Source organism: Zalophus californianus, chromosome 13, assembly GCF_009762305.2.
Source record: "Zalophus californianus isolate mZalCal1 chromosome 13, mZalCal1.pri.v2, whole genome shotgun sequence".
Classification (NCBI taxonomy): Eukaryota; Metazoa; Chordata; class Mammalia; order Carnivora; family Otariidae; genus Zalophus; species Zalophus californianus.
The window spans coordinates 23,142,644-23,162,256 of record NC_045607.1 but is presented as its reverse complement, the minus strand read 5'-3'; the positions used below and the strand labels follow the sequence as shown (position 1 = coordinate 23,162,256).

General features: G+C 44.3%; 1 protein-coding gene across 14 annotated transcripts in view; it reads left to right on the top strand.

The window, feature by feature from the left end:
- Positions 1-19,613, top strand: part of PALM2AKAP2 (PALM2 and AKAP2 fusion) — a 471,064-nt gene that overhangs the window by 432,091 nt on the left and 19,360 nt on the right. For all 14 annotated transcript variants that reach the window (XM_027615591.2, XM_027615592.2, XM_027615599.2 and 11 more), the window contains one exon: positions 5,819-8,198. In XM_027615591.2, the coding sequence (XP_027471392.2) occupies positions 5,819-8,198 (2,380 nt within the window). The remainder of the gene's footprint in view (positions 1-5,818; positions 8,199-19,613) is intronic.

The window sequence follows — 19,613 nt, the reverse complement described above, 5'->3', positions numbered from 1 at the left end:
GAGAGGGGTCTCTGACTTCTAGAGCCAAATTATGAGTCTCACATCACTTCTAGAGATACAAGTGTACAAAATGTCGACCAGAAAGCCAAGTAAATACTCTTTAATAAAAACTATCCACCTTTCTTAACCTATCCCTAGGCATTTTGGAAGCCTGCTGTCACTGAGAATACTTTTTGAGGTATGGGGAGAGAATTTGAAGAACTGGCCTTCAAATCCTGGCTGTGCCACTTCCTAGTCAGGTGATCTTGGGAAAAATCAGTTTCTCTAAACCTCACGTTCTAAAGTTCTAAAACGAAAGTAGAAAACTCTGCCTTTCTGGCACGCCAAAGGGCCCTGTTACCAGTATCAGCTGGGAGCATGTATGAATATGCATTGTGAACACAGTGTGTCTGCAGTGAAAGGGGGTGTGGTTCTTGACTGTCCATTCAACTGCATCCTCAGATTTTGACTTTTAGAGACAGGAGACAATTATTTTATGCATTTACTCTGTTTATTGCAGCAGCAAATGCATCTTCCAGTTGTGCTCAGCTTCAGCTAAAATTAACTTTTGAGGACCTGGGGTAGGAAAAGATTAGGGAGGTTAGGTCTGAATTTTAGCCTTGCTGGGCCTTTCCCCTCTAAATGCCTCATGTTGATTTCCTCTCAAAATCAAAGCTTCATCATCACCCCCCCAACTCCTCCTCCAAGAAAGTCAACCAGCTCCCAGAGAGAATTTAATATTGGTCATTTACACTTCAGTGTAAAATAGCTTAATAATAAGGAACATTTGCATTAAACACTTTGCAGTTTACATGGTACTTTTTAAAAACATTTATTATTTGAGAGAGAGAGAGAGAGCGCACGCGCGCGCGCACACACACACACACACACACACACACACACACACACACACGAGGTGGGGGGTGGGCAGAGGGAGAGAGAGAATCTCAAGCAGACTCCCTGCCAAGCATGGAGCCCGACACAGGCTTGATCTCACAGCCCTGAGATCATGACCTGAGCTGAAATCAAGTGGATGATTAACTGACTGAGCCACTCACACCGCACTATGTAGTACTTTTAAACACATTATCTAATCGAATTCCTAAAACAGATTTGAAAGATCTTGGTATGAGTCCTGCTTACAAAGGAGTTCTATTATTCCAAGAAGAGTCCCATGATTGTCTTGCATAGGGTCTGGCAGAACTTTCGCAGGAGACACGGGCCCCCTTGTTGTAAATTAACCCGTATAATTTGCTTTGCATAACTATTAAACACATTTTTGTAAATAGTGGCAGCTTGAGACACAACCTGGCTACCAGGTTATAATAAAAGCAGGTCTTGGACCAAGTTCTGGCCCTCATACAGATATTTATTAAATAAACCTTTGTAAAAGTAGACATAAAACCTACTGTCTTTCACTTCAAAGAAACCTCAGCTCCGGAAGATTCTAGATGCTCCCAACCTCACTTTGCGTGAAGATAGATGTGGCAGTTTTAAAAAGGCAGGATTCCCTTACTGTATAGTAGTTGTTTAACAACCAAAGTCCTGTGAATCAAAGGCTGCGGAAAGGGCTGTTTGGTTTTCAGGCTCCAAGCACCATCCCTAAGGGTATACAAGCCATGGTGCTCACTCTGTCCTAAATCCTATTCAGGAAAGGCCAGAGAACATCTCTAATCCGCAAATTTGAACACCACCAATTTCACTGATTTCTCACGTTTATTATGCTAATTGACAAGCCACTAATTTCACTGATGAAAACCCATTTCTCACCTTAATTATGCCAATTAGCAAAGCCTCAGGGGGCCATGGGAGTTAAAGAGCGCTCACTGACCCAGGAAGGAAGCCACCTACAGAGCCTGGAATTTCTGATTAGATCCTGGTTGACCACTCTTGGAGTGTATATTCCCAGTTAGGACTGCTGTCTGCCCCTGAACAGAATTTAAACTAATTCAGACACACACAGCCGTATTATATTGTCTCTGTCCACATATTTTAAAGTAAATAGTAGACATCCTGACGGGCTATTAGCTATTGCAGGAAGCCGGTAGGTTGGCAGGTAATATGTGTCATGCTGTTAGGGCTCCACCTGGAGGGTTAGCAGGGGGAATCCAAGGATTTCCCTTGGGTCTCTTAGCACCCTTTCAAAATCCAGTTTGGTGGGGTTTTTTGTTTTTTTCTTTTAAGTAAGCTCTACACCCAATGTGGGGCTTGAACTCAGGACCCCAGGCCCCAAGATCAAGAGTCGTATGCTCTACATACTGAGCCAGCCAGGCAACACTGATGGTTCATTTGTAACTTTTTTTTTTTTTTTTTTTTGCATTGGGCCATGGTTTATTTCAGAAAGGACTTTCCAGTTCATTTAATGAATGTGCATTTTATCTGAATCAGGAATCAGGTTCATCTTATCTGAAGCATGGAGAAAATTCTAGTCTTTCTAATCTTCAAAGGGAGCAATGAGCATTAGTTGGTTTAAGCAAAACATCATTTAATGACACCAAGCCCAGATTCCTGCCAAATCCATGCTGTGGACTTTCCAGCCCACTTCCATTTACCTGGTGTACTTACTGGTGGTTTTGATTGCATCAGGCTGTCTTGCAGGAAGGTAAATTCATCCTGTTGAGAACAGAACTCAGGAATTTGCTCTTTTGTTACAATTGTTGCCTAACTTTGTTTACAAAAACTCAGGACCTCTGATGCATGATGGTGAATCAGAAATGCACCGTTATCTCTTTCATTACTTCTACCCTGATTAGAGTATAGAGCTGCTACTCCCTGAAGTAGATGGATGGGAGTATCAAGAAAAATGTCCTGAATTTGTGGAAAGAAGTGGGAGGAGCCCCCTTGTAAGTAACAGGAAGCAGAGAGAGCCGTTTCCTGTTTACACCCTCCAGTTTCTCGATTTTTTAAACAAATGTATTGGAACGGAATCGTCTCAAATTACACTGGGACTCCAAACTCTGACTTTTATCCAATAATTAGCATTTTTAAAATCTCGGTTTGACACATAGAAGGCATTCAAGGAATGAGACTCATATCTGACTCAAAGAGCTAATGGTAGTTTTTTTTGGACATGGCAAAAATGTATTGTCAGATGCTGTTCTCAGACTTTTAAATTTTTGATTTGGAACACTTGCTACTTCAGAAAATATGCCTTGGAAAGACTTGGTAGAATTTTTAAGTCCTAAAAGAGAAAAAAGGCTGATAGGGCATCTGCTTGTCCATCGCCCAACACTTGACCTGAAGCACCCCAGAGAAAGAGACAAGGCGCTCATGGGCCGTGCTGTGGAGGTAGACTCAGGACCTCCTGTCTCTGTGATTAGCAACAGGAGATCACTGTAGGCAAGTTTTTCATCCTCCTGACTAGAGTAAATAAACTCCAAAATAGACTTACGGCTTCCTAGGAAGCCCAATTTTTGTTAAGAAAAAAAGTGTTGTCTCCTGGAACTTATGGTTGCTGCTAATCTCATTATCACCCTACAAAACAAGCTTCCTGCGTGTTTAATGAATGGATGAATGACTAAATGAAGTATAGAATTAATTATTTGCCTTTTAGCTTCCTTTACTGTTACATTGCCCTCTTTCCTCTTATGTGAACTGAAGTATTTTGTTTCAGGAGGGCAGTGATTTTCAACCATAATTCACTTCCAACAGCTTCCTACCATTTTCTTACCTTTTTTCCCCAAACCAAAAAGGATATAAGAAAAGCTCTACTTATTCCCCTAAAGAATGTTAGCAGTAAGTCATTGGCCAAATGAAGCCAGGGTGGGAGGGTCACAGATAATCTGACTCTCAGGGTAGCAGTGCCTTGTATCTCTTTTTGTTGGTCTGTTTATTCCAGTAATAGCTTTCCATGGAGTGGGCTAATTTTGACCTAGGTTTATTTGAAATTGAATGGCAGCCTGTAAGTTTCAGGCTTTCGAATTTTCTGTAATTCTTAATGACCTGGAAGTCACTGGTAATTGCCTTACCAAAAGGAAGTCTAGTTAATGTTTTTAAAAGGCAGTAAAAACGTCTTTGACATGCCTCTAGAGTTCATTCTAAAGATAAAAGAACACTAGTTAATGATGGTAAAAAAATAAAGATATTAGTGTTATAAATATTAATGGTATTAAAAGTCAAATAAATAAATAAAATCTTTAAAAAAAAAAAAAGCACCAGACTTGGACAAAGACCAGAGCTAGACTGGAAGGTCATCCAAGACCAGGTGCTGAAAAAGGAATAGTTGTTATTGTTGCCTATGACTGAAGAAGGAACATATACTACCTGATTGGATTAAGTCTAGAGGGGAATGTAAACAATGCAGAGTGAAGGAAACCTCCAGTTCATGGAGAACCTTCTAGTTCATGGATAACCATGAGAATTTTTCAGCATTCTGACAGCAGTGCAGAGCACATAGGGTGCATTCCCATGTTGTTCTAGGTCACATGAACAAATCCGTAATTATGCACCTTCCTTGGAGGGATTCTGAAATGAATCCCCTGAGAATCATCCTAAGGTGGTGTTTTAACATTATGTTCTAAGATTTTAAAATCCTTTACTATGGACACAAATGAAAACAATGCCATCTTGCAGTTTTCCATGGAAGTATGTCAATAATACGAAGCACACTATGGACTTGCGAGAGGAAGACAAACTTGACCAAGGTGTCTGTGAAATCCTTGAGGAACACTCACTAATTAACCTCACAATTTTTTTTCAAAGGTTTTATTTATTTTTTGACAGAGAGAGAGAGACAGCGAGAGAGGGAACACAAGCAGGGGGAGTGGGAGAGGAAGAAGCAGGCTTCCCGCAGAGCAGGAAGCCCGATGCGGGGCTCGATCTCAGGACCCCGGGATCACGACCCAAGCCGAAGGCAGACGCTTAACAACTGAGCCACCCAGGCGCCCCTAAACTTCACAATTTACCACTGAATTATCTGAGATAAACCAGAGTCCTTGGGTATGAAAAAAGAGATCATCTTAGAATTTGAAAATTAATTTTACTAATGCCAAATAACAAAATTACATGGGATTGGTAATTGGTGGGAAAGTAGGATTTATTTCAAAACATTAAGAAGATGTGGTTTTTCTTTTTCAACAATAAGACGGGAACTATCACATAGAGAGCATTTTAGGAACCGGAGAGGAGCCACTGGTCACTAGCTTTTCAAAGCAACACTCCTTAACCTAAGGAGTATTGTTTTGATGTAGTCCCAAAGAACAGAACTGTGCAGTCAGTGGCTTTGGTTATGGTGTTTATAATGCACATGCTGAATTAAGAGCCATAGCGATGCGGCACTGTAGCTGTTAAGGGGCCTTGGAAGGAATCTACTGTTTTCCAGTATTTTATTTTGGAAAAATTTTCCAAGAAGTTTCAAGTCTCCAGAATAACTGCATTACATCTGGCGGAGAATCATGTTTTCAAGAAGAATTGCTCATGCAAAGGGACCATCTTATTATAGTTGGGGACACACAAATAGTCCTATTACATTTCTGCAATAGTAGTAGTAATTCTGGTATAATTGCTATATAATCTCTTCTACTTTAGAAGATATTTGAACAGTGTCTTCAAATGATCTGAATCTTAATTTACATTGAAATTTAAAAATGGGATTAGCATTTATGGAAAGTTCTCTAGACACCCAGTAAACAAAGCAGAATCTGAAACATGGGAGAGGTTTGGGTACGAATCACCACAGCAAAATGAATACGTGAAGAGTTACCAGAAGGGAAATCTCAGTTCCGAAGAACTTGTCATTGTTTCAGTTTTCCTTCCAGTGAGTTACCAGCTAATTTCTCAGGGTTCACCTCCATAAGAGATTTAGTATCTAACTCTGACTTTGGTTGTCTCTTTATTCCAGAAGCCTCCCCAGCTTTCTGAGGATGATATCCGGCTAAAAAACCAGCGAGACAACTGCAGTGCCAACCCCTTGGAGCCTGCAACCAGCTCCCTTCCCCCAGATCACAAAAACATGGAAATTGAGGTCTCTGTTGCGGAATGTAAAAGTGTTCCCGGAATCACCTGTACCCCACATTCCATGGACCACTCCTCCCCTTTCTACTCACCCCCCCACAATGGCCCCCTCGGTGATCACCATGAAGCTCTGGATAAGGATGTGGCCAGAGAGATCCGCTATCTAGACGAGGTGCTGGAGGCCAGCTGCTGTGATTCTGCTGTGGACGTAACTTACAACGGTACATCGTCCCCGGAGCCGGGCGCAGCCATCGTGGGGGGTGGCCCAAGCCCACCAGGCCACGCAGTGGTCCAGCCGGACCCCCCGGAAAGGGCAGCTGATAGACAGGCCCCTCCTCACACTGAGCTCAGTACCAGCTACTCTGACGCCATGGCAGAGGGCGAAAAAGCCAATGGCCACTCCCCCGCCCAGCCCCGAGATCTGCTGGGGGACAGCCTGCAGGCCCCCGCGAGCCCCAGCTCCTCCACCAGCTCGCGGTGCTCGGGCCGCGATGGGGAGCTCACGCTGACCACGCTGAAGAAGGCGGCCAAGTTTGAGCTGCGTGCCTTCCACGAGGACAAGAAGCCCTCCAAGCTCTTTGAGGACGACGAGAATGAGAAGGAACAGTACTGTGTCAGGAAAGTCAGGCCTTCGGAAGAGATGCTGGAGCTGGAAAAGGAAAGGAGAGAGCTCATCCGGAGTCAGGCGGTGAAAAAGAATCCTGGCATTGCGGCAAAATGGTGGAATCCTCCCCAGGCCAAAACCACAGAGGAGCAGCTGGACGAGGAGCCTCTGGAGTCGCACAAGAAATACAAGGAGCGCAAGGAGAGAAGAGCGCAGCGGGAGCCGGGGCCGACGCCACGGCAGCCCCTCCCCGCGCAGCTGTGCGCGGCCTCTGCCGCCCCGAGCGAGCACGCAAAGGAGGACATCGTCACCGAGCAGATAGACTTCTCCGCAGCGCGCAAACAGTTCCAGCTCATGGAGAGTTCCGGGCCAACAGTGGCCAAGGGCCAGAGTACACCCAGGCTCTTCTCTATCAAGCCCTTTTACAGGCCTCTAGGGTCAATCAACTCAGACAAGCCACCGACCATCTCGAGACCAGCTTCCATCGGGGGGCCTCCAGAAGACGGGGGTGCATCGGCAGCCAAGGGGCAGAAAGCGAGCTGTGCCCTGGAGAGCCAGTCTTCGGGGGGAAGCCAGGGTAGCACAGCGCCTCAGGGGAAGGAAGGGCCCTACAGTGAGCCTTCCAAACGCGGGCCCTTATCCAAACTGTGGGCGGAGGACGGGGAGTTTACCAGTGCCCGGGCCGTCCTCACTGTGGTCAAGGATGACGACCCTGGGATCTTGGATCAGTTTTCCAAGTCAGTCAATGTCTCTCTGACCCAAGAGGAGCTTGACTCTGGTTTGGATGAATTGTCAGTGAGGTCCCAGGATACCACTGTCCTGGAGACCCTGTCCAATGATTTTAGCATGGACAACATCAGTGACAGCGGGGCATCCAATGAGACCACCAACGCCCTCCAGGAAAACTCACTGGCCGATTTTTCTCTGCCCCAGACTCCACAAACTGACAACCCTTCCGAGGGCCGGGGAGAAGGCGTCTCCAAGTCATTTAGTGATCACGGTTTCTATTCCCCTTCGTCCACACTGGGAGACTCGCCCTCGGTTGACGACCCCTTGGAATATCAGGCTGGTCTCCTGGTGCAGAATGCCATTCAACAAGCCATAGCCGAGCAAGTGGATAGAGCCGTGTCCGAAACCAGCCAGGGTGGGATAGAGCAGCAGGGACCTGGAGCAACTCTAGAGGAAGCCGGAACTGGGGCTCCCGGCTCAGAGAAGCCTCAGAGCACGTTTGAGCCACCCCAGGTGTCCTCTCCTGTTCAGGAGAAAAGGGAGGTGTTACCAAAGATTCTGCCTGACGAAGACAGGGCACTCAGGGAAAGGGGGCCCTCCCAGCCGCCACCCGCAGTGCTGCCCAGTGGCCCGGTAAACATGGAGGAGACCAGACCGGAAGGGAGCTATTTCAGCAAGTACTCGGAGGCAGCTGAGCTGAGAAGCACAGCCTCGCTCCTGGCCACTCAGGAGTCCGATGTGATGGTTGGGCCCTTCAAGCTGAGGTCCAGGAAGCAGCGGACTTTGTCCATGATCGAGGAAGAGATCCGAGCAGCCCAGGAAAGGGAAGAGGAGCTGAAGAGGCAGAGACAGGTCTTGCAGAGTACCCAGAGCCCCAGGGCAAAGAACGCCCCGTTGCTGCCCTCCCGAACATCATGCTACAAAACGGCGCCAGGTAAGCCAAGCGCGCGCCAGAGACAGATGCTGTGGAGAGAAAGGGTGACTCCAGCTTACCTGAGTCTTTGTGGAGCCTCCTCTGTGTGGCTAGGATTAGTGGCGGGGCGGGGGGCGGAGCACTGACACGAGGGTTTTCGCGTCCATCCAGGGACAGGCAACTGAAGCCCGAATGTCCCGTAGAAGAACCCTGGGCCTGGATGGTGTGCCGTTTCCCTGAGGGTACAATTGCTTCTTCCTCGTTGTTCTGCTCTGGGTTTGCTTTAGTAGAGAATTATTCTCTTCTATTTGAAAGGGCTGCCTCTGGCTGAGGGAGGGGCCGTGTGTGGCATGGACCCTGGCAGAGTGAGCCTACGTGTGGACCGGCTTGGACCCTTAGTATCTGTGGTTAAATCAAACCCATCTGATTTGGGGGATGTGCTCTGCTAACCCCTTCTAAATGTGAGGTCCCTTTCTAACAATTGCAGTCATGACCTGGTGCAGATTGATCGGTAGAAGATGTTTTTGTCCCTCTTCTGTATGATTGGATTTGTCTTCCTTTTAGTCATCACAATGCAATTGCTTTGGAATCAGGGGTGGTCTCATTCATTCTTGTCCTATGACACATTTGGAGAAATTGAGTTACTCTATATAAAGGCAGGTCTTTAGTCCCTTCCCATTGCCTGGGCAGTTCCTTTCTTGAATGCTTTGTATAAATGGTTGATGTTAATTATGGTGGTAATTAATGCTGCTACCATTATGGATTAACAGTGGGACCAGTCGTCTTCATTTCCCATTTGGATATGATGGCAGTCGGAGTGCCACACATCCTAATGTGGAGAAGTGCTGCTCGAAGTGTGGTCTGGGCTAGTCTGTGGACTGTTTGTTCCAGGTCCACACTGAGAATCAGTACAGACGTTGAGAGCAAGCATTTGACAGTTCTTGTTGCAGTTTGATATTGTCCTCAAATCCAAGTGCGGAATTTTGTGTTCTTTAAAAGTATTGGTTCATGACAGACTGAGGGGAAAACTTCTTTCACTGGAGACTACCTAAAAAGCATTATCCTAATATATAATTGCTGGCATTTGACTTGGTTTACCCAGATCTTAATCCCATCTTGACACTTGGCTTCCATCAAATCTACAGTGACTCAGGGTAACTCTTTTGATTATAAATACTTAGATTTGAAATAATCCCAACCTAAAGAAAAGTTCCCAGGTATAGTACAAACATCTTTTACTCTGAACCATTTGAGAGTAAATTGCCAACATGATGCTCCATCATGCCCAATTTTGCGGAATGTCCCTCAGTTTGGGTTTGTCTATGCTTTCACATGAGTACATTTAGGCTATGCGTCTTTGGTAGGAATACCACAAAAATGATGCTATATTCTTCTCACTATATCCAATCAGGTGTCCCTTACAGGGACAGATACTGACTTTTTTCACATGATATTAATTATGATCACTTGTTTGAGGGAGTGTCTGACAGGCTTCTACAGTAAAATTACTGTGTCCTTTGTAAGTAATAAATATTCTCTGGGGAGTTACTTTGGTACTATGTAATCTTTATCCCATTCCTCATCAAACTTTATTCATTTATCTATTTATGTCAGTGTGGTCTTGTGGATTCCTATTGTATTCAGTGGGTTAGAATCCATTTCTATTATTTTTATTCTTAATTTGTTTAGATATAGCTTATGGGAGACCTTTCAAGCTAACTTTGGCATCCTTTTGACATGTCCTCATTATTCTCTGGGCATGTCCTCACTTCCTGACACCACAAGATGTTCCAGTCTCATCTCATACTTTCCTAACCCTGAAATCAGCCATTTCTTCAAAGAGCACTAATTCCTTTTAGTGGAGAATGGAATTTAGAAACCAAAATCTGGGAGCTTGGTGTGCTCATTGTTATTGGATCATCACTGCTCCCAGGCACTCTCAACAAACAGAATTAGAGAATATACACAGATTCCATCTGTCTGTCTATCTATCCACCTACCTACCTACCTATCTTGAAAACCATGAGCTTACCTTGATACCTTTAATTCTAATCTAATACCACAGGGTTCATATTCTCTCCATATTTGTAACCTCCTTCTTGACAACAAAATACCTGGTTCCTACTACCTTCAATGTATTTATTATTTGATCAATCCCTTCCTCACCTTATGTAACTAATCTCCTATTTTCCTTACCCATCTTGGGCTCCAGTACCATGTGCTAGATCACCACACTTCCCCACCCTGCTGTGGCTCCAGCACACCACTCTGGGTCACTGTGACTCCTCCCATCCCCACTGCAGACACCATCTTGTTGAGCCCCTCCCCAATGGCTTTTGGACTAAATTGTTCATGAAAAAAAGAAAGGAGAAAAAGGAAAAGCATGGTGACTTTCTTGATATGATCTTTAATTTCTATAGGTCACAGGGCAATGGCCAGCTGGGTGAGGCAAAGAAAACTCTCAAGGGCATTTTGTGTGTGTGTGTGCTTTATAGAGACTGGTTGGCTTTCCCCAAAGATTCTTGGTTGTCAAGTTCACTTTAAATTCTTGTGGTCTAGCTTGGCACAGAGATGCCAGTGGGCATTCTATATGGTATCCTAGGAAAAGCTTTCATACCACTTGAATTCAGCCCAGTCTAAGGAGCCTACTTGACAAGTTAATGACTCTAAAGGGCCTGCATAAGAACTCAAAGTCTAGTGGAGGAAGGTTCTTCAGGCATCTTAGCAACTTCTGCTCACATGGAAGGTAGATACCATGGCTCTCCTACCAGTTATAGCTGGCTCTACATGCCTAAGCCTCCCTTTACAGTATTTCATTATAAAACCTTCCTTAAAGTGCACGTGCTCAGTGAGTATTTTCAGTTTTCTTTACTCTACCTCTTAATTGAAACTCCCACTGTATTGCTCCCCTCCTTTATTCCCAGCATGTGAACAAAAATAAAACATTTCAACACTTTCCCCTGTTCCCTGACCTGCTGTGTTCTCTCGGGCTTCCCCACCAGGCTTAAAATAAGACAGGGTTCTGTGTTTGCCCTTAGCATCCCAGCAGCCCAGGCCTTCCCTCTATGCTATGATTTTCCCAGCACTTCCCTCTATGCTAATGCTAATATCCTCCCCCATACCCCCCCCCCCCCGCCACCGAGGATTGATTCTGCATGGTAATTCATCCAGGCAAGTCTGTGTACTGCAGTGGTCTAACTGTTGCACTGAACATGGTCATGATAATGATGCTTGTGCACCTCATTCCTTCATGTTTATCTCTAGAACATTTAAAGTAGGTGGCAGGGCTTCCCAGAATTACAACATGGATTGAAAAAAAAAAACTGAATACAAAATGTAATTCTCTTTCTATCCATGCCTGGAAACATTTGGTGTATTGCTTGGCTAGCCAGCCTCCAAGTTCGTAATCAGGGAGGAGGCTGACACATCACTCTGAGCGGCAAAACTGGATGATTCATAGCCAGGGTTGAAACTGCTGGCTCCAATTTTGGTTTTGTGAATGGAGATGATGCTAAGTTCCTACTGCAATACTCCACATCTCCCACCGGAAGAGGGGATTCAGCCTGTTTGTTGCATGACTCAGCTTGGTGATTCGATATTAGGTGATGAAAAATATAATTTTTAACTTCTCCTCTGGTGGAGATCATGCTGGAAACATGCTGGAATCCTAAAACCTAAGGGAAGTAGAATCCACTGAGAGCCAAGATGTCATAGGGAAACACAAATCTGCTGATTCTCCCAACCATTCCCCAGGTGTTGAAAAGACAACTTGTTTTTGCTTTTAGTTTCCTTGCCTTTCAAAGACGAAGAAGATATCTTTAAAAGGATACTGTCATTCTCAAAAGCAAGATATTAGGAAAATTATTTTGGAAATTTTATCTTGTTGGCTCTTATGTGAAGTTTCACTTAAACAGGGTCTGTGTGACTTTTGCTCATACAGAGGTGAGCAAGGCAGATGCAGTTCCTGCCCTCAGGGAACTTACAGTTCAATGAGAGAAACAACATCAGACAAAGATGGCAATTTCATGGCAGAGAAGCATGAAAACTTATAGGAGCCCAGATCAAAGAAGATCACCTCATTGGGGGTATACGTGAAGTCTTCCTTTCTTAGGAAACTACCATCCAACTTTTGAACTGAAGGAGTAGAAGTTGGGTTTGGGGGTGGGGGGCAATTGTTTCTTGAGAAGGAAGGACACCTAAAGAGGCCCAAAAGGAAGAGAGAACTTGGTATGTTTGAGGTACTTAAATTAGGTTAGGGTGGGTTAAAGGAAGACATTTAAAACAAAATGAAAGAAAGTTGGTTTGGAGCCAGACAATGAAGAGCAGCTTTAATGAGTCCATTCCACCAGCTTTTATTGAGCTCTTTCTGTGTACAAGAACTTCTGAAGGCATGTTGCCATCTTGACAAAGGCCGTGTGCCGTGTGAGAGGCCGTATTCCCAAGAATGAACACATGTGTGCCTTCTGTTGATAGTACTCAAAAATAGAGAAGAAAGGAAGCATTCCAACAGCTTCCCTAGCCTAACTTGAAGGTGCAGCCTGCAACACTGCTGTAGACACCCTTGAGGATCAAGTTTGGGAGGGAAACTGAAACTTTTTATTAAAGTTATGATTTAGATATTTTCAAATGTCTTTTCATATTAAAGCTGTTGACAGACTGTTCTCACGTTAGTGCTTGTTGTCTATTATTAGACATCCTGGTTTCACTTCCAAGTTCCAGGCATGACAGAGAAACCCAGCTAGTTAGGTGATGATTACTTTAGTTTTTAAAAATAGTTTCCGTTTTCATGCCAGATGTTGAACTGACCTACCAAGTCAGATAGTTTGCCCAGTGAGACGTGATGGGGAGTGGTAAAGCAGAAGGTGTGGATATTGAGTTCCATAACTTGGAGCATCTGTACATGTCTTTTAATATGTGGAAAGATGTGATAGCTATAAAGGTAAAATTTCCAAGGAGTTTCAACTTCTACCGTCAGTTTGAATTCAGATTGCGCACGAGGTGACCATTACGTTATTATAGATTAGTGACGGGGTCTTTTTTTCTTTCCGCTTCATTATCTTCAAATATCACAAAGACCTGGACAGGAAAAAATATTTATGTCAGCACAATATTCATGAAGGAGAGCTTGATGGCTTATTCCATGCAAAATTAGAGCTGGATGAGGCCAAGTCTCACTTGAGATGCCCTCATTGCTCCACAGAAGACCTTGTCTTAGCAGCTGGTGGAAAGATTCTGTCACAGGCCCATGTGAAAGAAGGCTCTCCTTCAGGGGTATACCGTGCTTCCCTTTCCTGCAGGTAGGTACAGTTTGTACAAGCCTTGTGAAAGTACTAAAGCTTAATGTGGAACATCTTGCAGAGCGTTATGTCTATTACCATATTTCTCTGAACATTCTCTGGTGACACAAGCCTAATCATGATTCTCACGGGTTACCAAGACCTTAAGGAGTGTACTATACTAGTTATTTCACACGCATTTTCTCATTTTTCATTTGCTCATTTAATCCTCCCATCAATCTTAGTTTAAGATGTAATACAAATTACCCAAGTCCTTGAGGCCAGAAATATTCAGAAATTTTTCTGATTTCAGAAAAGCCATAAAGTGTATAAACTGTTATTTAGTAAAGCAATACAAGGCATGTACTATCACTTAACCCACCCAGGTGGGGTCTGGAGCAATCCCGTATCAGCAAATTAGATTTCTGCTGTAAAACTTAGGGAGACTTAGTTACATTAAGTAGGATAAATAAAGCCTAAGAAGAACCTCGTGCCAGATCTTGTCAGGCTTTGTTGCCAAATAGGTTATGACTTGGTTTTCAGAGCTTTGTTTGAATTTTGACACTAGACATAAGAGATCATGGACCTATAATATTATTCCCTTTACAAAGAATCAATACCAGAGTCCAGAGAGATTAAGTAACCTGCCTGAGGTCACTCAGCCAGGAAGTGGCAGAGCCACGTTCAAACTCAGGCTCATTTGATCCCGAAGTCTGTATTCTTTCTATACCCTTTCTTGTCCTCTGCAGAACCTGCCCCTCTGCCCTGGAGGTCTACAAGGTGTGTAGTAACAGCTCCGCTCTCCAACCAACAGTGACTGAGCTCAGTCTCCTCCCACCTTCTCCCAGTATCAGACCTGACCCCTGCATTGTCTTGGGTCCTTCCTGCCCCCTGTTTTTTGGAACCATTATAGCTCTGAAATCCTCTGCTCACCGTGGCCTAGGTGAATGAGTTTGCTCCCAGAGGCCATGAGACAGTGCTGCCCTAGTGACCCCGAGTGGTTCCAGAACTTAACGCCAATGCTCCAAATTACAATAGGCAAAATTGCTGGTGCTGTTCAAACAGCTGAGCAGATGGCGGAGGGGACGAGCATAGTGTGTGTCAGCTGTCTAGCCTGATGGTTCCCGTGAGTTCTTGCTGAAAGTTCATTCCCAAAAAGAAACACAGTCATCCATTCCAGAAACAGGCCCATTCCCTGAAATCTTTGGAAGAATTGGGTACTCAAACAAAGAATCAGTTTCTTAGTTTGAGGACGAGCAGGAATAAGTGTTCATTCCATTAACCAAGCATGTTTGGTGGAGTGGGGCCAAAGCCAACTGTGTTTATTGGTGGTCGTTGAGCACTGTGACTGCTTTCTGCTCTTCTCGTTTGCTCAAGTTTGATCCTTTGCCTTGGACCAGAAGCTCCCTGTGTTTTACTCCATCTGAATCCAGCAAATATGTTCACCCTTTTAAAGATTTTTATTATTTATTTATTTATTTATTTAGAGCGCACAGGTGGGGGAGGGACAGAGGGCGAGGGAGAGAATCTCAAGCAGACTCCATGCTAAGTGCAGAGCCGGACATGGGGGGCTCTATCTCATGACCCTGAGATCATGACCTGAGCTGAGATCAAGAGTCGGGTGCTTCACCGACTGGGCCACTCAGGTGCCCCGAGTACGTTCATCTTTAAAAAGTCATGCCATTTGGGAAGGAATGGTCAAGAAAAGGCTAGAATGAAGGAGCGTTTGGCAAGGGGTGAGTGTATGTGATGAAAGCAGGGCTTTTCAAATTACAGAATTCAAAGTTCTTTTTTGGACATAGTCCTTCAGGGTTTGAAAAGAACACCTGCCATGGTTAAACCTGTCAGCCTCACTCCCGAGAAGATAGGGACTCCCGTCTTCCTTCCATGCAAAGTCTATGAGGTATGGCTTCTGGGAAGAACTTTAGAAAGGGCACTACATTTCCATGAGTTTAGTTCCCTTCTGTAAGCAAGTTCTGCTGTCACTGCTCTTTGTGCTGGCCTTCTGACATATCCAGAGTGTCTGGGTTGCCTCTCGTGGTGCCCTAGCCTTTCTGGGGCCACCTCATGGTGCCCTTGCTGCTTACCTTTGACCCCCATGGGTAGCTGCTCCATGCTCCAAGTTAGGAGAGCAGCTTCCAAAGACTCAGACTCCACCGCATGCCAAAAAAGATGTCATCTTGAGCTGAGAAAGAAAAGATGAATCAAAGGACCTAATTCTTATAAGATCCCTGCTCTACCCCTGGTAAGAAATATGAGCTAATCAAAGCCAGGCATGGGAGCAGGATGTCCCCTGTGATTGCTGGAGTCCGGTCAGGATATGACTACGTCTCTTACTAGTAGCCATTGTGACTTGCTGTTACTTCCCACAGGAGACTGGTATTTCGGATCCATTTGATCTTTGTGAATAAGCTACTACTTAAGCGGTGGCCAACTAGGGGCAGTGGTGGGGAGTGTGTAAGATATGCCGTTCAAGCACCAAAGAATACATACTCTATTTCATGTCATGATATTTGATTTCTCATGACTTTCCCCGTAAACTTCAAAGGTTTCTCAAAACCTGTGTGCGTCTGACCTCACAGGTATTTCCAGCCTGTCTTTACTTCTCAAATATAAATTCATACCTTCTAGAAAAAAACTAGTCAAGGGAAAATAGGTGCCTACATGTGACCATCACCTCTCTGGATTTATATCTAAAGTTCAAATCCTGATTCCCCTGCTTGCTAACTGTGTGACTTACTTCATCTCTGTAAACCTCAGTTTCCTCGCCAGTACAATGGGAATAAGCTAGTACCAACCTCATCAATAAATTAGAACCGTGCCCAGGACACAGAAGGCTCCCCAAAAGAGTTACTGTTTTGTGGTTATTATAGTTACTGTTATGTTTTAAGAAAAGGCCTAGAAAACCTTACAGAATTACTTATGAGGTGGTTCTTCTATAGCTACTGTGAACCTAAAATAAATGTCAAAACATGCATTATAAAATCTCTTTCTATTCCTAACTGGTGTATTTTCATGTTTACTTCATTAAAACTAAAGCCTCACTTATAAAATCTGAGTTCAGGAATTAGTTTTCCATAGTCAGCTGTGATTTCAAAAAACAAAGTGTGTTAGATAAGAATCAAATTGCAAGTTCATAAAAATGTTTCCTTTTTTCTTTCCCTTTGCGGGGGGAAGGGGTGGTAATTGTCACACAGTCGGACCCACGATATTGGTGGAAATGCTTTCAACGAAGAAACGATCTTGGTGGGGGAATTGCTACTTGCCATGATTTTCATTCTTCCTGTTTTAACTAAATTTTTTGCTTTTTTGGTCTTAAACTCTGCTTCCCCTAGAGAAGCAGAGCTCTTTCCTTCTAGAGGTTTCACCTTCCAATCCTGTTCATAGGGGAATACCCAATATCAGCAACTCATCTAACACCCCAACCTTTAAGGAACAATATTTGGAAATTTCTCAGGCTTGTTTCGCCAGGCAGGGCTATTTCTCATGTCTGAGCTAGGCTTACAATCGGAAAATTCATGTCATTGCATTTTCCCACCACTGCAGCCTTCAGAAAAAGAGATGAAAGGACCAGGGACCAGCTCTTGGTATGTGGGTCACAGCTGGAACCCCACAAGCACCTGTGCCCTGGATCTGACAGGCAGGATATTCCTTTACTGGGAGGAAATGAAATTGAAAATACAAGTCTGAGCTCACTTCTTTCTGGGGACTTGTGAGTCGACTGTCTTAGATGTTTGCAATCTTATCCCCATGCTGCATGAAGAAAGGAGGTCATTGAAGGAGGCCTGACCAAGGCATGGCATCTGGTGGGCGTCTTTGTTCGGTTCGGTTTTTAAGTAAGAGTGGGTGACGGCTTTTTCTTTTCTTTTGAGAAACGTAGAAACAAAGGATCTTTGATTTAAGAACTCCGACACCGTAGATATGGAATATAATAATCACCCAAATCATAGTGTTTGGCCCAAATAATTTTCTAAACTTTTAGAACCCATGTTCTTGGCCTGTTAGAAGTTAGCCTTGTTCCTACAGAAGGAGGGTTTGGGCTCTCAGGGGTGTTGACAGCTGTGTGTTCTGAGGACGTGCACCCCTCGCTCGGGTTCCTGGTTCTTCTATCCGCTTCCCCCGCACCCCCGCCCCGGGGCAGCACAGCCCATCACAGATGCCCAAGGGAAATCCTTCTTGCCTGGAAAATCCAGAAGTGCAGCCAAGGCATGGCTTTCTGTCTCCCGGCCAGGAACTGGTTTAACAATTTATAATAATAGTTTCTTTATGAAACAGAAACAGAAAACACAAAGTCAAGGTTTTTAGTCTTCCACTCATGACTGGACACAGCATTTACTAATTTGGAGTGAGATGTAGCTGCCCCCTCTGCTCCTTGGTCCACCTTGCAGACCTACAGCCTGCAAGAACAGCTGTCACAGATGTGAGCGCTGCTCATCGGAGGCCCCGCAGATGTGTCAGCTCCTCGGTGAGATGGAAAGGCATATGGATTGCCTTGTCCATGGAGGTTAAAGCAGGCAGCTTTATCTACTTTTCTCAGCATGGCTGATAATATCTAAAAGAATTTTTTTCTGTTTTGTTTCACATTTTTAAATTAATTCATGCTTATTGTAGAAAAAAAATTGGAAAACAAAGAATAAAGATAAAAATAAAAGTGACTCAATCCTAACTGCTACCTGCCTAGCTTTCCGCATGCACATACGTACAAGGAAGATAATATTGGGTTTATGTTTGTATTAACTTCCTATCGCTGCTGTGACAAACCACCATAAGTATAGGGGCTTTAAACAACACAAATTTAGTATCTTACAGTTCTGGAGGTCAGAAGTTCGTGGTGTATCAGCTATGGATTGAATTGTGTCCCCCCCGCCAAAATTCATAGGTTGAGCCCTAACCCCCAGTGGAGATGAGTACTTTATAAGAGGTAATTAGTGTTAGATGAGGTCAGGAGGGTGGGGCCCTCATGATGGAATTAGTGCCCTTCCAAGAAGACACCGGAGAGCTCGCTCTCAGTCTTGGCCATGGGAGGACACAGTGAGAGGTGACCATCTGCAAAATAGGAAGACCGTTCTCGCCAGAACCCGACCACGCTGGCACCCTGATTTTAGACTCCCAGCCTCCAGAACTGTGAAAAAATAAACTTCCATTGGGTCAGTCACCCAGTCCATGGTACTTTGTTATGGCTCTTCAGGCAGACTGAGATAGTGTCTGTCTGGGCTAAAACCAAGGCCTTTGTAGGGCTGTGTTCCTTCCAGGGGCTCTTTCGGGCTCCTTCCCTTTTCCACTTCTGGAGGCTGCCTGCATTTCCTGGCTCGTGGCCCCTTCCGCCATCTCCACAGCCAGCAGTGGAGTGCCTTCAGGTCTCTCTTTCTCTCCCGGAGCCTCCTGCTTCCCTCTTACAAGGACCCGTGTGGTTACATCAAGCCCAACTGGATAATGCAGGATTGTCCTCCTCACTCAGAGTCCTTAACTTCATCACACCTGCAAAGTCCTTTTTGCCACGAAGGCAACATCTTCACAGGTTTTAGGGATTAGGATGTGGCCGTCCTTGTGGAGGCTATCATTCTGCTATCACAGGACTGTTCATCTTACACAGAGTACAGTTTTACCAGATGTCACGCATGCACTTTTGCTTTCTTTCACACAGCTAAGATTTGAACCCTGGCAGTCTGGCTCCAGAGCCTGTACTCTTAGACCCCTGCAACAGATCTGCTTTTGCAACCTGCTGGGTTGTTTTTTTTTTTTTTTTTCTTAAAGTATTTTGGTATTTTCCCACGACCTTAACTAGTCCTCTAAATTTGAGAGACTAAAAAACATGATTTGTGATAACTAAATAATACCTCATTATCTGAATAAGTCAAAACTAATTTAATCATTCTCCTATGGTCAGATGTCTTTGTTATTTCCACATGTATCATTATACAAAGACATGATGGTAAAAATGCTTGTACGTAAGCTTTTTGCCTATACTTAATTATTAGCTGAACTTGTGGGAGCTGGTTAAGCTAACTGGTATACACTAGAGAACAGTATTTCATAAACTGTTTTCCTTGAGATATTAATAGGGATTTTATGAAATGAGGTTCTCTGGTTAAATGAATTTGAGAAATATTACACACCCATCCTTGAATTAGTGATTCGTGATCACAGTAACACCAAAACC